The 25,090-nt window shown below is 30.0% G+C and overlaps 1 protein-coding gene across 1 annotated transcript; it reads left to right on the forward strand.

Annotated features, from left to right (window-relative positions):
• Nucleotides 1-15,983: 15,983 nt before the first annotated feature.
• LOC125212018 lies at nucleotides 15,984-16,782 on the forward strand. The gene has a single exon (XM_048112021.1). The coding sequence runs from the start codon at nucleotides 16,084-16,086 to the stop codon at nucleotides 16,552-16,554; it is 471 nt and encodes a 156-aa protein (XP_047967978.1). The 5' UTR covers nucleotides 15,984-16,083; the 3' UTR covers nucleotides 16,555-16,782.
• Nucleotides 16,783-25,090: the final 8,308 nt, after the last annotated feature.

A 25,090-nucleotide genomic window follows, 5' to 3' on the forward strand; every position in this document is an offset into this window, starting at 1 on the left:
ATGACCAAAATGCCCCCGCCAGCAATTCATAATACATTAGACAGCAATCTGTAGTCTGTTTGCGAAACTTAATCTTGTGCGTTGGATTTCCAGATTCTATGGCTAATATTGGTGGTATGATGTTATTCTATCTATGGTGGTACCATAGTGCACCCCTATATATATATATGTGTGTGTGTATAAACTAATATTTTATTATAATAATTCAAATATACTAATTTATCATCACCCTAGCTTGTTGCACCATTGACTAAATTCCAAATATCAATCGTTACATACAATGCAGTCTCAGGATTGACACTACAAGTTTTTTGAACATCCTTAGCCAACCTATTAAAGAAACAATCACCACTGACATATTCTAAAAGGATAAACCTGCATCCACCTACTGATTCTATAAATGGACGCTTGTCTATTTGACATATTGCATCATGAACACTATTAATGCAATCTTGTGACAACTCTCTGTAGCATTCAGGTCTGGTGGAGTATATGATGTGGATTCATCTAAAATTGTTGCAAATATTACAAGTAATATCACCATCTTGATCATGGTTGGTTTCACCCTCATCATGTTTTTTTTTTTTTTTGACAATTTTAATTAAGCATAACTTTTCTCAATCTTTATATAACCCAACTATTTCGATGGGGGTTTTGCAATATTAATGTTCAAAATTTAATATGCATTTAAACTTGTCATCAGTTATATTCATTATTTATTGTAGTGTCAAAGCATAACAATTTAAGTTCTAACTTAAACTATGAACGTTTTGTTTTATTACTCCATAAAATTACCATAAAAACAATACTCCCTCCGTCCCACTTTAGGAGTCCCGTTTGGAATATTCCATAATTGGTAATAGGTGCGACATTCCACTCACCTTCTTCCACTCAAATTATATTATAAAACTAATATATAAAAGTAGGACTCACATTCCACTATCTTTTTTCACCAACTTTCCTTTATATTTCTTAAAACTCGTGTCGAATTCCACCGGGACTCCTAAAGTGGGACAGAGGTAGTATTTACTATGGCCTCAATTTCATTTTCATTTTACTTTTATGATATGTCCGTCATTAAATGTCTTTTTTTTAATAGTATATTTCTTAAATCAGTCTCACATTTAACTAAACTCAAAATACCATATTTCTTTTTTTCTATTTAATTTGATGGGAGCACAGCAGGGGATAATGCGGTGGAAAAACGCGCGACGACGTTTTATCTCAATGCAAACTTATGTCTTTCCAAATAGATTCAAGTCTTCGATAGAAGCTACACTAACTAATCCATAGTAATCCAACTTTAAGTGATATATGTTCAACAATGATTTTATTTAATAACAATTAGTAGTATTGAACTATTTATTTAATTTTATGAATTATTTATTTTACTAATTAAATTTCATAATTTTTTAATTACTTGTCTGCTCATTTAAGTTTTCATTTTTACTCCTTTCATCTGCGAATAGAAGTCTCATTTTATTCTGTCATGAGTTTTAAGAAATGTTAAGAAAAGTGGATGAAAGAAAGTTAGTAGAATGAGTCTCACTTGTATATATTAATTTTAAATGATAAAGGTAGGTGGAATGAGTTAGTGAAATGTGAGACCTCTTTTCCATTTAAATCACAATTATACCTTAAAGTTTTAACTAATACTCACCAAAAAATATTTTCAAGAATAATAAAGGGAGTTTCAGTTATTTATAAAAAAAATTAACTACATACAGCACCACTCTCGTTTGAATCACGTTTAGTGTTGTTCATTCTGATTTATATATTTAATTTGATTCTAATACACTAAACATAATGTTATTGAAATTTTTAATTTCACAAAACTCAAAGCTCGATTTACTCGTTTTCCCTATAATTTTAAATAAATTAATAAAATAACAAATCAAACTTTGATTTTTATAAATTTTGTGAAATTAAAAGTTTCAATATATTAAGATCAAACTAAATATATAATTGAAACGAACAACGCTAAATATGAGTCAAACAAGAGTAGTACTCACATAATGTATGTAGTAGTATATCATTCTTCTTTAGTGTTGTATTAGTAAATATTACTATAACTGAAATTAATAAATTTAAATATAAAATGACTTTTTGAATTTAACAAATGTTTTGTAAAATTACAGTATAACTAAAATGATAACATCCAATTGCAATCGAAGATATAACACTAATTTTAAATAATAATTCATTAATATTACATTAATTTATCAAAATTTATAGATAAATACATATATTTCTGATTTCATAAATGGTGATTTAATAAAAATGAAAAAATAGAATAAATTTTCAAGAACGGAGGTAGTAACTATTTTCTTATGATAGCAGTATATTGAAAATTTCGCATATTTCTTTTAATAAAAATGGTGTGCAAATTCAAAAATGGGATGGTAATATCCGGAAAATAGATATATCAGCATGAATTGTGGGTGAGGGAGTGTTAGAGCATCCGCAATGGTGTAATTTAATCGTAATTTTAATTCCGTAAATGTAGTATATTTTGAATTATTTTTATTGCGGCTGACCTATGGTATGGCCTAAATCTGATGTGGCAAGTGGATTTTTAGTGTATGCTGACGTGGCGAGGGGAGAGAATGGCTGGCCTATTGCTGGCCTATGGTTGGCCTAAGCACCATTGCGGATACTCCTAGGCAGGATAGAATTGTGGATTAGACATAGTAGGCTTGCGTCAGCAATTGTTGCATTTCTTAGATTGTCAGTAAAGTTTGGTTGGAATCTGGTACTCTCATCCTCACTCATGTTTGGTATATCTACATCTGTTGCAAGTTAAACAAACTTTTAAGACAGCTTTAATGCCATATCCTAATTACTTGCAACAAACTTTTAAGACAGCTTTAATGCCATATCCTAATTAGGAGTAATAATTACAACACAATACATTTTCAGCTACTAGTATTGAACATGGAAGAATCTCAAAGAGTTGATCATCTCCTTGCTGCTAGAGAAATTCTGAGGAGCAGCATTGAGAAATCAAGAAACATAGGCATTGCAGTGAATCAAGAAACATATAAAATGGTGATTTTCATTTCATAATATTAATGTTATGAATTGAAGGTGTTTAGAAATAGATAGTGTATGAGCTAAAATCTTGAAGAAGAGTAATTGAAGGAACTGTGTGAATCTTATTCGATGTGTGGAAGAGAAAAGTGATTACAACTACTTGATTCAACACTATATACTCTCCTTCATCTCCCTTCTAATCGACCCTAACAGAAGATATTTCCTAACTAATTCCAATGGCTAGTTCAAGATATTTGAACAGAGACTAGAATTGGGTTGGGCTGCTTTATGCATTATACTTCACAATTATCCATCTATAATTGAATTGTGGGACTGAATCTCATGAACCAAACTAATACAATCTTGTAAACCAAACACCCCCAATGTGTTTAATTTTAACTTCCAGTGGTAGTACCTACAATGAACAATTTGCATCACTTGTCATCTTCTATTGTTTATAGCATCATAATACAAAATCAAGACCAAATCTCCACCCTTAGATTTTAAAATGAGTAGATGAGATTAAATCTTACGAATCTCAATAAATAGTAGACAAAATATCAACAAAAGGGTAAGATCGTCATTTTGTTATCATATCATAATTTTCGTGTTTTTTTATATTAGTATAGTGTATTACAAACATCAACACAATGACATGAGTATTTCAATACAAGTACACGAAAATATCAACCCAGTTTTATTGAGATTTCACATGCATTATATTGATATTTTACATGCATTATATTGATATTTTACATGCATTATATTGATATTTTACATGCATTATATTGATATTTTATATACATTATATTGAGATTTCGTCAAATCATCAACATATACGAAAACTGAAATAAAAATCATCAAATTTCATCATCCTATCATAATTTTCGTGTTTTTTTTATATTAAAATAATGTATTACAAATATCAACACAATGACATGGGTATTTCAACACAAGTACACAAAAATATCAACTCAGTGTTATTAAGATTTCACATGTATTGTATTGAGATTTTACATTCATTATATTGAGATTTTATATGCATTATAGTGTGAGATTTCGCCAAATCATCAACATATACGAAAACTGAAATAAAAATCATCAAATTTCATCATCCGAACATCGTCGGAACATATGCAATTGAGATCTCGTTAGAATCCTTATAAAATTACCTTTAATTTGATATATTTTTTGCGAAAAAATAATTTAAATTGAGAGAGTTACGTAAATTTAAAATTTTAGGATATTTTAATAAGACTGGATTGATATTAATACCCTTTAATTTTATTTAATAATTATTTAAATTTAAAATATAATACACTTGGCATTATATCAACCATTAGATCTTCTAATCTAATGGTTAAAAATTGATCTTAGTTTTGAATTGCTAATTAGTAGTTAGCAATTGATCACCTCCCTTGAGAATAATTTAACAAAATATACAATATTGATGGTCAATTTAATACATTGATTAAGTCTCATTTGAGTTTACCATTAAAATATAATTTGGCAACTAAGATCAAGTGCACTTTTATTTTTAACTAGTGTTAACCAAGTGCGATGCACGATGGAATATTTTTTCGTCATACAGTTTTAAATTGTTAATTGGTTAATTAAAATAAGAAATAATATAACTATATAATATTTAAAAATAGAAAATATAATATATAATAATATTCAATAAATATATGCTCCTCAATACATTTTACGCCTAAAAATATAAAATTAAACATATTTGAAATGGAATCAAGACAAACACAATTATTTGGACAACGATAAAGAGACTATATCAAGTGTTGACACTTATGAAAAATATGTTTAAAACAATCCTTCATTTTTTTCTACTAAAAATAATGTAAACCACACTTTAACAAAATAATAAATTGATAACTCATAATATTCAAACCGTCTAAATTATGACCATAAAAAAATTCAAATGATAAACCACGCAAAAAAACATGACATTAATTGGTTGAATTAACACTATTATATTAATGAATAATGATAGCCCCTTTGAACATTGGAACGTTTATCTTTATTTATTATACTTTTAAACGTGGTTTATTGGAACATGAAACATCTATACTATTTTTTATATTACTTTACAATCCTCAATACTGCGAATTTTCTTTTTGTAAAAATATACTATACTTAATATAATATGGAGTACTACTATATTTTACTCAGCATGATCACCTATAGATAAGATAATTATATTCTCTATATAAAATCAGTTGTATCCCGAACAATTAAGTGCTTGATAAGGCTAATTTCATGCATTGGTTATGGGGTTAAATTCAGTGAATTTCTGAGTCTAACAAAGCTTTTAAGCCATGTGTGTAGAGGAAATCGCCAGATCCAGGAAGAAGGAAGAAAATTACCTGGTGAAGGAGTCTGGCGGGAAAGTGAGAAGAAGAAGGAAAAAAGTTACCAGACGGAGGAGATTTCTAGGTGGATGGCAGAAAGGAAAATTTAAGAGAAGATTCTAGAAGATCAAGTCCACGCCTATAAATAAGAGCACGCAACACACCTGAAAGGAGGATCTCACTCTCACTTTTGCTCTTAGCTCATTTTTCACACTTCTACACATACTTGGAGGGATACCAGAAATTCATGGGGTTGGGGTTCGTAGTTCTATCTACAGTTGTGTACCATCGTCTCTATGTGAGGCGAAGAAACAAATTTACTGCTTTAAGTTTTAATTTCTGCTTTGGAAATCCCCGAGTCTTCGTTGTTCGAAGCTCGGCGTTGTTTTGTTGAATCCTTGTTGAATTCGTAATCATTTAGCTATGGCAGTTTATGTTACGTTTTCGTATTATGTTTGCTTGATTGTTGCTTTACCGTGGATGTTTTTCGCACTTGATTTTGCTTTGTTGAAGTTGGATCGTGTTGGAATCGTAGTTGATCGGTTGGATTTGATTGGATCGGAGTCATCGGAAATGGGAAGTGTTGTGGCTTGTTGTGGATGGCTTGGATCCGGAGCGGATGAAGCGTCCGATGTTTAGATCTGTTAAATTCTGCATGGGTTTTGAAGTTTAGTTCTTGTTTTCTTATTTACCTCGTATAGTGGTAGTAGATCTGTTCTTTTTTCTTAGTTAATCGTAATTCGATCGTGCAATTCGACATGCTCTGTTACGATTTGATGTTTACTCTATTTTTCTGCATTTGTGATCATGAATCGTTGGTGAAAATGAAGCTATTTGTTAGTTAAATTCATATTTAGTTATTTGCAGCTTTTCATTCGTCCCTTTGCTGTTTTAGGAAATTGTCCCCACGGTCTGTTCTCCATCTGTCTAGGCATTTTAGGGAAGTTATTCACTAGGTCTGGTTAATTTCGTTGCCGAAGTGTTGATCTGTTACATCTCTGTGTTCGTCATGCATGCCTTTGTTATGTTTTCCTTTTCCTAGGTCTAGCTGTTAGAATAGATCATTTGCATTTCCCGAGTCTAGTAGTTAAGTTCTCAACCCCAAAATTGTGTGGCAGCAGCCAAAATCCTTTTCCAAAGTCTCTTAAATACCTCCTTACGCTTCCATCTCTATGGGATTCGATCCCTACTTCCTTATCCTAGTTTTTAGTATCGTGGGTTGAGGGTTTTGAAACAGAAAAAGATTGTGTGCCCAACGACCGAGGATTTCAAGGATTCCCTGAGTTCCTAGACCCTGTGATCTAGCGGATTATCTGGATCTGAGAAGTTTGACCAATATTTAAAGTACACACATCGATAAAACTGGACTTTCAGTGCAAAATTCTAATTTTAATAATAGTATTATTAGTAAACCATAATTTGGTAGCAGACTATTTTATTTTGTTTGATCAACTCGATTTTGATAGGTTTACTTATCTCAGTGCAAATATACATATTATGCACCACTTATTAATTCATCATAAGTGATAAAATATTATTTTTTGTGTGAGACCACTTAATATAATTATGCGCAAGTGACAATATAAATATACAAAATAATAAATTGCGTAAAGATGAAGATAGATATTATGTATGTTTCAAGCTAAGGATGTTACAATTCTTCGAAGAATTCCATCTCTAAGAATTGTAAGAAATATTAAGGTAAAATTCTTGAACCATATACATGCGGTACTCTAACTATTGTAATCAAAGAAAAAAAAAATAACAACAAATGAAATGAAAACTACTATCCAAATTATAAAATAAACCAAACCATAAATCTAGTCGAGAAAAACTCTCTTTCCGCAAGACAAATTACATCACGGTTAGTGCTCTTGAATTGACGTATTATCCCTAAAGACGAAACGACTTCCTCCTAACGTGTATAACATCTCAAATCCGCTAGGCACTGATGAACTTGATAGAGCTCCAAAAAATTAAACAATACAATGTTTCTAAAATATACAATAAAATATTGAGAACTTGAGAGAGAATGGAGAATACTTTTGATGGTGTGTAATCATCCGCAACTATAGGCCTTTTATAGGTACAAAATTAGAATTTGAGAGATAATGAAATTATAACATCATAAATTATAAAATCAAGAGAATAGAGGTTACAAATTTTGTTAAATGCTCATTATACTATTTAAAGATTTTGTAACTCATTGTGGTATTTAAAAATTAGTCAAAGAATTTAATAGTTTTTATTTACTGCATTTACATCCCTTGCACAAAATAATTATTCAAATCCTCCTAAAACTCGTCTTTTATATATGTATAGATAGATACCTAATTATTACGGTACGTCAAAATCAACTTCGGATTAAGTTTTTTTTTTTTTTAACTTCAGATTAAGTTAAATAAAATAGTGATCCATTAATGTACAAATGAAATTCTAACTATATGTTCAGTCCTTAATTATATACTACTATATGGTAAAATAGCAACACGGTCGAGAAAGAAAATTAATTAGATATGAATGTCAAGTAACATAAATGTAAACCAACTTGTTTATATATATGTATATAAACTAGTAATACTTTATTATGATAATTCAAATATACTTTATCGTCTCCCTAGCCTGTTGCACCATTGACTAAATTCCAAATATCAATCGTTACATACAATGCAGTCTCAGGATTGACACTACAAGTTTTTTGAACATCCTTAGCCAACCTATTAAAGAAACAATCACCACTGACATATGCAAAAAGTGTAACCGTGCATCCACCCACTGATTCTACAACTGGACGCTTATCTATTTGACATATTGCATCATGAACTCTATTACTGCAATCTTGTGACAAATCTTTGTAGCATTCAGGTCCTGGTGGAGTATATGATGTGGATTCATCTAAAATTGTTGCACATATTACAAGGAATATCACCATCTTGATCATGGTTGGTTTCACCCTCATCATGTTTTTTTTTTTGACAATTTTAATTAAGCATAAATTTTTCTCATTCTTTATATAACCCAACTATTTCGATGGGGGTTTTGCAATATTAATGTTCAAAATTTAATATGCATTTAAACTCATCAGTTAAATTCATTATTCATTGTAGTGTCAAAGCATAACAATTTAAGTTCTAACTTAAACTATGAACGTTTTGTTTTATTACTCCATAAAATTACCATAAAAACAATACTCCCTCCGTCCCACTTTAGGAGTCCCGGTTTACTACTTTTGGGTGTCCCACTTTAGAAGTCCCGGTTGGAATATTCCATAATAGGTAATAGGTGTGACATTCCACTCACCTTCTTCCACTCACATTTTATTATAAAACTAATATATAAAAGTAGGACTCACATTCCACTATTTTTTTTCACCAACTTTCCTTTATTTTTCTTAAAACTTGTATCGAATTCCACCGGGACTCCTAGAGTGGGACAGAGGGAGTATTTACTATGGCCTCAATTTCATTTTCATTTTAATTTTATGATATGTCCGTCATTAAATATCTTTTTTTTTAAATAGTATATTTCTTAAATCAGTCTCACATTTAACTAAACTCAAAGTATCACATTATTTTTTTTTTCTATTTAATTTGGTGGGAGCACAGCAGGGGATAATGCGGTGGAAAAACGCGCGACTACGTTTTATCTCAATGCAAACTTATGCCTTTCCAAATAGCTTCAAGTCTTCGATAGAAGCTACACTAACTAATCCATAGTAATCCAAATTTAAGTGATATATGTTCAACAATGATTTTATTTAATAACGATTAGTAGTATTGAACTATTTATTTAATTTTATGAATTATTTATTTTACTAATTAAATTTCATAATTTTTTAATTACTTGTCTGCTCATTTAAGTTTTCATTTTTACTCATTTCATCTACGAATAGAAGTCTCATTTTATTCTGTCATGAGTTTTTAAGAAATGTTAAGAAAAGTGAACGAAAGAAAGTTAGTAGAATATGAGTCTCACTTGTATATATTAATTTTAAATGATAAAGGTAGGTGGAATGAGTTAGTGAAATGTGAGACCTCTCTACCATTTAAATGACAATTATACCTTAAAGTTTTAACTAATACTCACCAAAAAATATTTTCAAGAATAATAAAGGGAGTTTCAGTTATTTATAAAAAAAAATTAACTACATGCCTTATGTGACCACTCTCGTTTGAATCACGTTTAGTGTTGTTCATTTTGATTTATATATTTAATTTTATTCTAATACACTAAACATAATGTTATTGAAATTTTCAATTTCACAAAACTTAAAGCTCGATTTACTCGTTTTCCCTATAATTTTAAATAAATTAATAAAATAACAAATCAAACTTTGATTTTTATAAGTTTTGTGAAATTAAAAGTTTCAATATATTAAGATCAAACTAAATATATAATTGAAACGAACAACGCTAAATATGAGTCAAACAAGAGTAGTACTCACGTAATGTACGTAGTAGTATATCATTCTTCTTTAGTGTTGTATTAGTAAACATTACTTTAACTGAAATTAATAAATTTAAATATAAAATGACTTTTTGAATTTAAAAAATGTTTTGTAAAATTACAGTATAACTAAAATGATAACATCCAATTGCAATCGAAGGTATAACACTAATTTTAAATAATAATTCATTAATATTACATTAATTTATATTATTATATACTTAAATCATTGATCAAATAAATTATAGATATTGGTGCTACAACCGCTCTACCAATCTACCATTGCAAAATTAAGCTTAATTGATAAAACAAAAAGTAAATGAATCATACGTCCTCGTATATCCATCACAGCAGCCCTTACTGTGTTCCCACCATATCAATATAGGGGGATTCACTCCCTTTGCAAACCACACACTTTCATAATACTAGTAAAATAAAGTATTTATGACTTATCTTTCAAATAGTTAAAACTCAAATCATAAATACAGATTAATCAAAGCAATTCCTGGAAGATGTTTATTTGTGTCAGCCAACATGTTACAATTCAGGGAGTTTATAAGTAGTCTTAGTTCTTTTCATCTATATACTATAAGTAAGCTTGATTTTTAGTTTCAAGATAAGAAAAGAAATGTCAATTCATATTTCATACATATCATATCATATCCAAAAAAAGTGGTGAACGTGATGAAGGAGAATGCTGAATGTGACATTTTATGGTCCCTAAATTCTAATTTTATATCCCAATTTTATTTTGTTAAAACGAGGCCTATAGTACCCCACCCAATAAAGAAAAGCAAAATAAAAATAAAGTTAAAGAATAAAAATCTATAAGCCTTAATAGACAACATATGCTTTAGCATATTCCTAGTTTATGTCATAGTACTATGATGACATCTTTAGTTGAACAAGAAAGTAAAGAAAAATATGCAAAATATTACAGAAAAATAAGTTTTTACTCAAAGTTCAAAGAAATAATATCATCATGCAATAAAAAAAATCTTGAATTTAACTGTGCATTATTACAATTGCCCAAAATGTATGGGAATTTGTAGAATTTTATTCAAATTTTATGATATTACTATTCATAAGCGTCACTCTAGCATGGTTCATGTTAATATCTATATTTTATTTTATTTAATATTAAATAATTACATTGATGTTATTAATGCTAAAAATTGTATAAAACGCAACTTGACTTGTTTATTTTAGTTCTCTATAACTTCGAATTAATTAATTAATTAACTATTTGGTTTTGTTTTTTTAATAATTTTATAAATTAATAATATCAATAACAATATTTTAAATATTAGAATCAATTAAAATAGTATATAAAAATATCGTTAAATATGGACGAAACGAGAATGTTGCTCACGATTATTGCTCATAATGTTAACTGGATAGCTCATCAGATTCTGACTTAACTCTACACGGATTGCGGGTTGTGTTGACATTTTTTAAGATTAATAATTTACAAAACCAACTCTTGAAAGTTCAAATTTCGGGCTAATTCTTCGGACTAAAAGCTGTACTTATGAAAATTAGCCTTAAATATTACGCTATACAATCCAATGCCTAAAACAATCCAAAATAAATCGAATTATAGGAGATCGCCTATAATATTACACAATTTAAACATACAATAATTCGACTTATCTCATCATGAACACCCAATTATTGTTTTTCCTTTAAAGTAACCGATCTTCATTGTAACGGGAAAATCGAATGCATCCAAAAACATCATACGTACTAGTATTAAATAAATTTGACTTGGAAAAAACTATGAAAAATCGAATTCGAGACCACAACTTCTCAATCAGCATTAATTAACCATCAAACACTTAAATATTTTGTGACTTATGTGAATGAAGGACTATATAGATACTTATTAGTGATTATACCTTGTTTTCACTCAGGCAAAAATCCTTGTTATACCAATATTATTTTCCCTTGTTGCGTGGGTCGGTACGATATATCGTACCAAGAACGTCATAACGTATATTGTACCGAAAATTGCGAAATGTCAAAATAATATACCACCAAAAATTCGATATGGTTAATTTTTGATACCGTTATCTTACCATTATTGCGGTAAACCGAAATACGATATGATATACCGTAATATCGTTAATACCAAAAAACCTACTATTTTATAGTACCAAAAATATTTAAAAGTAGGGTTTTAGAGGATTTTTTTCTTTTTAATTCTATTTTGTAGTGCTATATAAATATATTGTATAATAAAAATATAGTAGTATAATATTTCAATATATACCGGTTTCATTATGTATCAAGGATTCAGTAAACCATGATATACCGAATATACGGTACATACCGAAAATTCGGTATGACACGGTATATCTCGGTATAGGAAAATTGATAATGTTACCATACCGAAAATTGCAGTACACCGAAAAACCAGTATTTTTTATATTTTTTCGGTAGTTTAAGTGCGATATTTTGGTATTTCAGTATTTATTCCCACGGCTATTTATGATTTGCAGAAAACGTTAAAACAATAATTTTGTATCTAACGCTGGTTACCACTATAATTTGAAGGTGGTCCATACTGAAAAGAAAAGCAACTTCTTGTTAAAAATGTGTCCGAAACTAAGGAAAATGGTGAGCAAAAGACATGATATTCTAGAAAGGAATTTTGATAAATCATTTTGGTATCTTTCTGAAATATTTAAACAATGCGGTTATGTGTAACGCCCGCACAATAAAAAAATTAAACTTACCAAGAAATTAATTTTTTTTTAATTAGATATCGTGTGTCAATTTCTAATTAAAGGTAAATACATTTTTGAATAAACGCTCTAAATGATGGTACAATATCAATTATATACCCAAATTAAGTTGAAAAAACTTAAAGATGCGCATTAGTACATTACTACTTTTGTAGTTTTGTTAACCTGTCACGTTTCCATAGAAATCACAATATTTTTGGATCAAAACCTAAAAAACAAATAAACTAAAATGTAAGCTATATTAAGTGCGTCAAAATTAGTGCGCATATAAAGTTGCTTTTTCGGTGCATTAACTTTAATCAATTGCAAAAACTTTGATTAACTAATTTAAATTCCATTCCCTACCTATTCAAAAAGGTAGTACTACCATAGCAACTAAATAATTAAGGCTGGGATTCAAGTGGTTGGCCCAAATAAATTTAAGCCAAGCTTTCAATTGTTTTCATTCAAAAGAGATTTTGAACATTATTTGGTTATGTACCTCTTGAAGCATTTGTAAGCGCCTAGAAATGATGTTAATCTCAAAGGGATCAAAATATATTGGAATGGTTAAATTTCGAGCAAGGGATTGGATTCATTTTTTCGCTATAATCATGCATGTTTAATTTAGTACTCCATTGTCTTCACCCAAAAGATAGTGATTTGTTTTCATCACGTGTTCAACTTTTGATCTCTCAGCTTATAATAAATCCAAATATGATACTTGAAATTGATGAGCTAGTCATAATTTTGAAATGAAACATGTTCTGGTATATTTAGATATACATATTTTTATTATAATTAAAATTTAATTGTGATTATTGACAATTCATTATATTTAACTAGCTGTTAATAAACTCTAATTGATTTAAAGAATTCTTCCATCTCAACTAAGTTGAGTCGTATTTCTTTATAGAATATCATAACTAAGTTGGATCATTTCATTTTTTTAAAAAAAAAAAACAAAACATTCAATAATCTTACTTTATTTCACATTTACTTTACTATTTCTTTATTTTTCTTACTTCATTCATTTTTCTTGTTTTTTTCAGCACAATTTTTCAATCTGTGTATTTAAAAGTTTTGGCTCAACTTAATTGTAAAGTGTAGAACGTTGTGCATGTTGGTTTTATGGAATTATTTGGATTTTAATTCTCTATATTTAATTTTATAAACAGATAAGTGAGGGTATATTTGTAATCCTGTGTTTTTGTCGTTTAACGAGAAGCTTCCACTATTTTCGCGAGTGTGCACCTGGTCCAGCTCCACATAAATAAGCGACACGTGTGCAATCGTGGTGGTTGCCACGGCCCACGACTCATCACCACCGTTGAAATAGCGCGTGGACGCACGTGTGTCAGTGCGTGGGTTATTATTCTATATATGTAGCCAGCCAACCTCTCCTTTGTAGTAATCAATGGCGACAAACGGTGAGTACTCGCCGCATTCTATCATTACTCAATGAGATGGATTTTTTTGGTTGGATAAACAATGAATTATATGTCGACATAATGTCCATTAAATTAGCACGGTACTCATTCAACTCCATTTACTCTACATTCTAAAATTGCATATTTATTTTTTTTAATTAGAAAATGGATATAAATTTATTATTTTTTTATATAGGAGTATTTTTTATATTCGGTATGAATTACTATGCAAAAACGACTATCATCACAAAAATATTTAAACTCGAAAACAAATAATCATACTGATTTGCAAGTTTAAAAATTGATATAATGGTCCCTTTATCCCTCTTAAAAAGCTAATGGACTAATGGTCCTTTTATTTATGAACTCATAAATGACTTAAATGGGGGCTTTGATTGAACACCCACTTTATTAAGTTATTATTTACCTAAAAGGTATTAGGCCCGCTAGGTGATAATTAGATTCAAGTTTTAGGCTATTTACATACTGAACTAAGTTGTTATTTGTGAGAAAATTTCTCATTAATTGTACGCATAACCTCTTGACTAAAAGAAAATGTTTTATTTGCTGAAGAATACAAATTGATTTTATTATTATTGTTTTTATTATTTTTTATATTGAGTTGGAGGATGAAAGGATTGATATTTAATCTATATGCTACAAAACTTTATTCGAATCGTCACATTTGAACTCCAAATATCGAGAATTCTCTATTTTTGTTTGTCCTGGTAATTACAGATTTATAACATTATTTTGTTAAACGTAGAAAATAGAAGATATATACGTTATGACGATCTACCAATATTAGTTTTATAGGTATCAAATACACTAATTAAATGGATAAAATTTGTACCCGATTTCACTAACCAGGTACACCTAATTTATCTAACTTGAATTCTATTTGTAATGTGCCACAAACCACCTGATAAAATCTGTGGGAAGGTGCAAAATTCTACTCCACTACCATTTGCCGTGAGGGATACCTCTTAATTCAACTTTATATACTCATATATAAAGAAGTCATAATCATCAATTTATTAATGTTTAAAAGTTCTTGTTTATCAAAGAGTTGGGATCACCAATTTGTTGTTGTATGACAAGAAGGGGTTTCAATACACTCCCGCGATATGTGAGCCGAAATGATAATCGGATTTCTACACGTGCAACAAAGAAATACATTACTGATTTAGCCCCGCTTTGATTCTATGTTAGAAACAGACCACTCGTCCCTTTAAAAGACCTTACAAGTGAGAAAAATTATCTACTTATTTATAGAGGAGTCAGAATTATCAATTTATGAATGTGAAAAAAGAAACAAATTTAATACTATAAACTTCGTGATTATTTTCAAAATCATTATTAATTTAGCTATATAAGTTATTGATTTTGTCAACGAACAAGTAATCCGCAATAATGATTTTTTTATAGCAATTTTCATACTACTATATTTCTCTGATTATGATTGGGATGATGATTGATGGATGAACGGGCCATTTTTTGAAGAATACAGAGAGCCGTGAAGATGAAACCATTGATTTCATCCTTCATAGATAGAAGTCTTGTTCGGATGATACAGAATACAAAGAAATCATGTTTACTAGATTTTTTTTACTCGAGAAATCATGTTAATTTTGAATAAGATTAGAATCTCAAAAAAATGTCAATGATAATTGCTAGATTAAATCAACTTAATTATTTTTTTCTTTTTTCTTTGGACTAGAACTCTAGAAGCATCCAAACTAAAATTTAATCACTAATGTAATAAGTAAAATTAATTAATTATATATTCTGGCCCTGATCTTAATTTAAGTGTAATTTTCCGAGAATTTACAGTGGCAAACAAAAGTGGATAAAAGTAAAAAATAACGTGGCGGAATTTTGAAAATATACTCGTTGCAGCAAAGGGCAGTTTGAGGAGAGAGAAAGAGAGATGATTTAAAACCTTATCCATTTCGCCCTTTATAAAAGCATATCAAAGCTTCAGTTTTCGTATCAAATTAACCTAACAAAATCCCCATTTTTCTCCACAACGGAAGAGAGCGGAGGCAAAATTGCTCCAACTGAAAATCTCTGATCGATTCAATGGCTGCGCCGAAAAGCTACTTCCCCAGAGCCAACTACAGATTTCTCCCCACTGATCGGGAAACCACTAACAACTCGATGATCTTCGAGCTCGACGAATCGGACGTCTGGAACTCCGACGGCCGCTCGCTCTCGCCGGATTGCCGCAAGCAGAGTTCCAGAATTTCCAGGAAGCCGGCGGCGAGGGGATCGTTGACCGGACCTGCTTCCCTGCCGGTCAACATTCCGGACTGGTCGAAGATCCTGAAGGACGAGTACAGAGACAATCGCCGGAGAGACAGCGACGACGACGACTTCGACTTCGAAGAGGACGAGGCGGCGGAGAACGGTGGCCGCGTTCCGCCGCATGAGTTTCTGGCGAGGACTAGGATCGCCTCGTCGGTGCAGGAAGGGATCGGGAGGACGCTCAAGGGCAGGGATCTGAACAGGGTTAGAAACGCGATTTGGCTGAAAGTCGGGTTTCAGGATTGATCGATTCAACCTCAATTCTATTTTTGATTAATTAATAACTGCAATTTTTGGTTTCGTTTTTTGTTTTTTCTTCTTTTAAATTGGGGGAATGCTTTTCTTATTATATGAAAAGCCGTATTTAACCATGAGCGATTGGTAATCAAAACTTTGTGTTTGATTTCCACTTTTCTGAGAGTATATGTATACATATCGGATTCATCAAATTTTAATTTCTCTTTGCCATTTTCATTCTTCATAGTCATACACTCTGTTCCACTGCAACTCTGCAACTGATTAATTTTGAAATGGAATTTTCATTTACGTCTGCATAAACAATATTGAAATTTGAAATGTTTGAAATTAATTGAAGAAGTGGAGAATTGGTATTGGTGATGGTATTGATTGAATGAAGGCGAATAATAATGGAAATAGGTGGATAGATTAGGTGGCACGAAAAGAGAATAAGGCAATGTTTGGTTGATAATAGGTGGTGTTGGAGTTTAGGGTGGTGGGGTAGGTGAGAAAAAGCACCCTCTATAAAATCTGATATAGTAATTTTTTGAAACTGATTTTTGAATACAATTTGTCTAATACAATTATGCTTAAATATGTGATTAATTAACATTAAGCTAGCATAATCCAAAGAAAGGATTTTATCACATAACGATTCGATACGTGGATATTTCCTTCTATATTTAAGGAGAGAGAAACGTAGAAAGAGAAAATAATTGGAATGAAGTGGTGAATTCTGGAATTAGGAGACATGGTGTTGAATGTGGCCTTAGTTACGGGTCAGGTTCATCCGACGCCGTTAAAACACGAATACGTGTAATACTATCGCGTATAATGAGTCAATTTATGGTTTGAAAATAGGATTGGCATCAATTTGGAATAAAGCTATATTTGAGGGATAATTAATTCCAGTGATAAAATTGTGAAAGTAGCCATTAATATAGATTGGCAAGTTGTGTGTGCTTAGAGACGTTGCATTAACGACATGAAAGCAATTTGTAACTAAAAGGCAACGTCGTTTTGAATGAATTTGCCTGTCGTTTTGGCTAAGTACGCCATTATCTTTCCGGAATGCACACTTTATGTATTTATATTTACTTGTCAATTTATTTCGTCTTCGTATATCAATCCATGTTTTATCAAGCATTTAGAAAAATATTTCTTAATAGTTTATATTCTAGAAAAAAAAATAGTGAAGATCATCGAGTAATAAAAGAAAAAAAATATTTCTTAATAATTTTTATTGGAAACATTTCTTTTCGTCCTTATAATTATAGTCCTTGTATTTTTGGTAAATTCATGCCATTCAACATAATTGACGTGTATTTTGTGGTTGAAAAAATCATGTTTAAGTATTTGTCATGGTCATGGACACCTAATAAGCTAAATAACCATTCTCGGTACCAAAGTAAAAAATAATTTATATAATGTTTTAAATTACTTAATTTTGTGGAATCTAAGTTCATAATGTTAGTTTTGTTGATGAAGATAGAGCAATGTGTATTTATTGGCGTGACAAATGCGTAGTTGTGTATGGGGCTACATACATTGTCGCAATGCACCCACTTTAGCTGGAATTGAAAAGATTGGTCATGATATTTATTATTGTTTGGGATAAAATTGGGACTTTGATATTGAAATTGCATAGATTGTATGTATATGCACACACGACTACACATTTGTGATCCATAATTATTTGATAGTCATACTCGAAAAAGGAATATGATGTAAACCCGTGTGTGTGTATATTCAACTGGTGATTACTTGAGTTTATATATGAAAATATCATAATAGGGATGCGTTAAAATGACAACACATCGTAAAGTAACATCATACCACCATTCCTAGTTAATCATTTGTACACATGGATAAATAATCAACTGCCATGTGGCAATCATAAAAAATGCTCAAGGGTAAATTTTCTCGGCCAGTAATATCCAATACGCTAGACAACAATTTTTCTCGGCCAGCAATATCCTATACGCTGGACAGCATGCTATAGATTCTTGTCTAGCGTTTATACTATTGTTGTGTAGCGTTTATAATATTGCTGGATATGTGGTGTCACAGTAACACTTTAAGAGGTGTTGTCATTTTAACACAGATGTATCGTACTATGCTTATTTTTAAAGAATAACTTGATATGGTCTTTTGGTAATTAATCTAAAGTAAAACAAATTTAGTGAAACGAGAAGGCAACAAAATTTCTGAATACTTTATAAGCAGACAAGTTATAATAAAGTCAAAACAATTAAAGACTAAATAAGGAGCAAGTTTTCCGAATTGGTTTTTTAATTTGTTGCATAATAAAAGGCATAAATTGAAATACTATATATTGAACTGGTAGGGAAAATAGGATAAAGATGAATGGCCTAACACAATTGTCATAGTATGTTACGCCATACCACATTTATCTAGAGAGGTTTTGTGACTTTGGTACGTAACCTATTATTTTGATAATTAATCAAATAATCCCACTTATAGATGCCGACTAATGTAGTGGAGTAGTTTTTATTTATTTATTTGTTTGTTTGTTTATTTTAACTATTAAGGCTTTTATTTTGATTGTCTTTTAATAGTATAATTTACGAGTTTGGTCTCCCTAGTAAATTTAAGATGAGTGATGGTGTCTTGTCTCAATTGAGAGGCTCCATGATATATAGTGTGAATAGGCTCACCCATTATGAAATGATATTACAAAGGGTCATTAAAAATCGATGATGCATTTTTTTCTTAAATAGCTTGTGATTTTGTCTCCATGTTTTCTTAAGATCGATGAGTGATTTCTTGTGAGTTGTTTGTGGGGATGTGGTTTGCTATTTGGTCCTATAATACTACTTCATTGAGGTTATGTGAAAGAAAAATTAAAATGGATAAATGATGAGAATAAAATACGAGAAATTAAAATAGTTATTTTCTATTAAAAGAGAGTATTAGTCGTTTAGTTTGAGACGTTTTGTAAAAGAATATGAACCGATTAACTTCGGACATACTGTGTATAAAGTAAGTACATGTTAATTAATTAACTGATAATATCTTCATCCACGATTACGAGTCTCAATTATATTCTACATGAATTCTAAAAAATGTAAAAATATAGAAGTATGTCTTAATTCATTTATTTTAGATAGATCCAACAAATAGGGAAAAATCATTAAATCAATTCAAATCCCGAGCAAAAAGAAGGAATTGAGCAATGTCATCTTTTTTATCCACGGCGACATCTTTCTTTGATTTTGGTCTATCCATTTTGAATAATTTGTAGCTTGCGTGCAAATGTATTTAATATATTGGACGAAATGGAGTGTAGTTATTGGGCATTAAAGAGTTACGTGTTGTACACATATAACTAATGGAGTGTGAAGTTTAAAATAAAAGCCTCGTATTTATTTTTATTGTAAAACAGTGAATCTATCATTAAAATGAGAGATATTGGCATCTAATATCACAAGACTTTTAAAAAGTTGGTTTTTTTCCACGAACTTTAAAATTGACAAATAATATCACGAACTTTATCCCCAGTTTGTTTTTTCCCACGAATGAAAAAATTCACACAAATAATATTATGATATGGATTTGTTTTCATAATTTCTCGACAACAATTTTGAGAGCTTCAAGTTTTTCAATCTTTGAAGATAGTTTTTCTTGAAACACGCCCTCCAAAATTGTTCTTCAATCTATTAAAAAAACATGAATTTTTTCATTCGTGGAAAAAAACAAATTGAGGGTAAAGTTCGTGATATTATTTGCCAATTTTAAAGTTCATGGGAAAAAACCAACTTTTTGAAAGTTTCGTGATATTAGATGCTAATATCCCTTAAAATAATGCTCCTTCTATTCCTCAACAAGATGTACTTTTAATTGTCACAAATTTTAATCTATAACTAGTAAAGTAAGAGAGAAAAGTAAAAATAAAATAAAATATTATTAGTAAATAAGTTTATGAAAAATAAGAAAATACATACTGTCGTGGAACTGAAAAAAAAATAAAGTATATACTTTTATTAGAAGGAGTAATGAATTTGATTATCTATAACTGATCACTATTCATAATATTATTTATAAATGAAACTCATTATTCATTCATACTAATCCAATATTGTTTTATGAAAACACACGTTACACCATTTCAGTCTTTTTATATTGACGATTGGTGTATTATAATTCTTATAAATTTTGATATATTTAAAATTGCATACTTGCCAATTTTAATTTAATTGTGAGAGTTTGGTGATTTAAAGACAAAATTGTACAACTGATGTTTGAAAGCTTGAAACCGATCAACCCAAACCAGAGTAGAACTTTGAGAATTTTAGAATAATAGTACATTAAATTACATTTTCCATTTATGGGTTAGTGATCAAATTCAGCCCAATATCATGCAATTTTAAACAAAAAAAAGAAAAGAAGTTATCGATATTGTTACTGAATTGTGTCATAATTGCGTTTATACTAGTATAAATTTATTGGACGATAAATTGATACAAATCACGAAGTTGAGATAAAACTAACAGATTTAAAAAATCTGAATAAAATAAAATTGCTAATAAGTGTAAACTCGATATATTTATGATTATAAATTATAATGTGAAAATAAAACCGAAACATTTTAGTTATATACCAATTCGTCCAATATCTTAATCAAAACAAGTTCCAAAGATGGTTTGGTCCATTCTTAGATATATTATTGGTTACTTAAAGAATCAAATTTTTGGACTAGGTATATCCATTTTTACATAAAAGTTGGGAATTATCCAACTCTTGGCCACTACCAAGGGTCATCTCACATAACGCCCTTGATTTATGTTATTTTTTAAAATATTTTACAAACAAATGAAACTATAATCTATTAGCGATATGTAACAAATACTACTAATTTATATTTCTGACGTTAGGCTGGCGATCCAATCTTAGAAAGGATCAACACTAAATTAAGATCAAAGAAAGATGATGACAATTTTTTTTTTTTTTTATTTGAGAATGATGTAGCTATGGTGACTGATGTCCTAATTTTGTGTCTTATCAAAGTCCCATTTTGTGTTGTGAAAAAAATCTATGTGCATTATTATGGCTGAACTCTGAAGACAATAATCTCAAATTAAGAGATAATAAAGATATTATTTGATGCCAACGATTTGCCTAACTTATCTTTACCTTATCTTAATTCTTCTTATATTGAAAATCAACAATTCAGATATAATTCTTTATCTTATCTTAATTCTTATATTGAAAATCATCAATTATTTGATATGCGATAGCCTCAATTGTGAAGTTGAAGCACTTGTCACATTTTATATTTAGGAATTATTTAATTGGATTAAATTCCAAATATGTACCCGCCAAAGAATTTTGAAGCACGCTAAAATCCAACTTTCAATAATCTCACTGGAGCTTGATTTAGGCTCAGGCCCATTAAATCAAACATAATGTTATTTTCCTTAGTTTTGGGCCTGACTTTTTAAATATGAATTTCATTAAAGGATGCTCTCATCCTATTATATAAAAAAAAATCTTGTATTTCAAGTTCTTTTGTTTTAGATTTCAATTTTCATTATATCTAGTCTGATTTATAGCTACTTTTGACAAAACTACGTGGTCTTTGGGCCCAGTATCAAGAAAATAGACATTCCATTTCACTTTCAACTTCAATTTTTTTTTTCTCTTCGTCTTTTTCATTCCACATTTCGGTGTGGGCTGAAAATTGGGCACAATAAAACATGCGAAATTACAATTATTACAGTTAAATAATTCAATGATTGAGGATAAAATTCTTGTTAATAGTATTACGTATTCTTCAAAATTCTTGTCTATAGTATTGAGATATACTATGAACATAGGTAGGCATGTTTTTGAGAGACAAATTGATGAAGAGAGACTAGAAATTGCTGGGCCATGCAGCAATAAATAAATTGTACATTTGTACTAGGCTAGGCCTGCCCAATATCCCATCCTTTATCCATATTTGAGTTCATACTTTATAGTCAAAAGAGTGAGAGCACAAAAATAGGAAAACATGTGAATACACCACCATGTGAATAAAGACTTCAGACCCTCTCCCTCTCTCTCTACCTTTGCTTGTTTATCACACATGACTTATTTCTGTGTGATGGAGAGAGAGAGAAGGAGAGTGGTTACTTATTTTGTCTAAATGTGTGTTGAGAAAATGGTAGTATGAGGTGGTGGGCCAAATCTTCCACTTAAAAGACACCAAGCCATCAAAGCAAATGTCCACCTCATCATCTCTTTGATTGAACCAACCAAACAAATATTTGGGTGGGCCCGGGCCCACTCCAGCCTGCACACCTTTGGCCCACTTTGGATTATGGAAGCACAAAAGCATTGGCTCAAATAAAAGAACCCTGCTACAACCACTAAAGGAGAGAGGGGGGGACAAAGTGAAGGAATGTTAATCCCATCAAACATAGATTTGGAAAATGAAATGAAAATATGGTAATGGGAAGCATTTGACCTTTGTTTAATTCATCATGCACCTTTGATTGCACCTATGAACAAGGAACTTATGTTGTCTCTCTTATGCCTACTCAATCTTTGTTCTCTTCATTCTATGCTTTACTTTCCTCCCCCTTTTCTTCTTTCTGCTACCACCAATATACTACTATTACTACTACTACTACTACTATATTGGAGTACTACTGTATTTCATATCATTTTATAAAAAACAATATACACATTTTTAACATAGACATGTCAAAATCTATGCACGCTAAAACATATGCACCCTCGAGCATAGAAGTTTTCGTCCTAATACAAGTATTTTTATCTCATCGGTTCGATTCATGTGAAAATAGTACTCCGTATTAAGTTATTATGGTGTTACCGAAATTTAAATGTTAATTAGAATTATTTGTAATGTGTGCATAATGAAAGTTGGTCAATTGAGATTATTGTGCATAATTTTTACTTATTACCACTTGCACTCACTATCTTTTTCTTGTCTGCATCAATTGCCTTTGAATTTTTTTTGTAGTATATGTTTTGAAATCAATTATATACGTAGATGTCGCCACAATCACAAGCATGCATGTAAGGTAAACTTTGTGTCGACTATAATTCATACAAGATGTTAAATCCGACAACCTACCTTTGATGGGAGCATGAAATTTTATAAGGCAAAAGAAAGTGTAAACTTTTTTTTACTTTAACTATTTGGGACTTGAGTATAATTCCCCATTTCCACTTTAACCTATCTAATTGGATTGTTATCATTGGCGGTGGGGTTGAGTCATGAAGAAGCCCATAAAAAATTTTCACCATTGATGATACTTTATTAACTAAATAGGAGTAGTAATTAAATACAATTAACGTGTGAAATAAGGATTAAGGCGTGTTACATATTAAACTAAAAGTTTAAAAATAAAAGAGAACTTAAACTTTAGACAGTGATAATTAACTCTCTCTAACGAAAACTTACGGATTAATTAAACACTAGAATGTAACAAATGAAAAAAATGGACGTATTAATTGTTGCAAAAAATAAATAAATAAAATTTAATGGTTATCAATATACGAGATAACAAAAATCGTCAAAATCATGTGATTTTGTTGCTAAAAGCCTCAAAATCGTGGGATTTCACAAGCTATAATTTTACTTTAACAGATGATTTTTACTATTTGATTCGCTGTCTATTTTCCACATAAAATTTGTCCAAATGATATAAAATTCAAGAGATATAAAATTATTTGATATCACTTTATTTCCTGACCTAACCTAATCTCTGCTTTTACATAAGTGGTGTGATTGCGAGATTGGATGTAAAAAATAAACAAATCTCATATAGTCAATAAACTAAACAATTATTGCTCCTCAAAGGTGCATTTTAACTCGACGTTCTTGAAAGGCTTCTTTTTAGATTATTTTATCATTATTATTTCCTTCTGTTTTGGCTTTTCCTTTGTTGCATCCGACTCATATAACCTTATAGAAAGATAAATAACGTCGTTTTATATTAAACTATTCAAAAGCATAAAATTGCATTATGTTTTATTAGTTCTTGATTAATATTTTAATTATGTAGTTGGGACTTCTTTTGTGAAAAGGTTTTACTTTATTGTTGAATTTGCGTGATCGCTTATCATCAAGTAATAATTTAGTGGTTTTACGAGATTCTATTCACTTTATTAAAGTATAGATATATAGTTAAACATGTATGATTGATCCTAGATTTTTAAGCATTTCCAGCGTTTTCACATTTTGCAAGAAGTTTTCTTGTTCAAGCAAGGATAAATAAAATTTGTTTATGGACTTGTACTGATTTTTACATAATCGCAAAAAATACCAAAAATCTCAAATTTATTCAATCCTTAGCAGTTAGTAGGAGTATCATATTTGTGAGTGATGCAAAATCATCTTTGTAAAATTTGGTTAAATATTTTGTAAGCAAATAATTCAACCTTTTGTGGCTCTGAAAACATCCAAGCTGTGAAAATCTTATTTATAAATAAAGAGGTAATGAAATCCTATTATCCAAATAAAATAAATAAATAATTATATTATCTTACATAACCAATCTATGCGAACAAGATA

The sequence above is a fragment of the Salvia hispanica genome, chromosome 3 (genome assembly GCF_023119035.1).
Source record: "Salvia hispanica cultivar TCC Black 2014 chromosome 3, UniMelb_Shisp_WGS_1.0, whole genome shotgun sequence".
NCBI lineage: Eukaryota > Viridiplantae > Streptophyta > Magnoliopsida > Lamiales > Lamiaceae > Salvia > Salvia hispanica.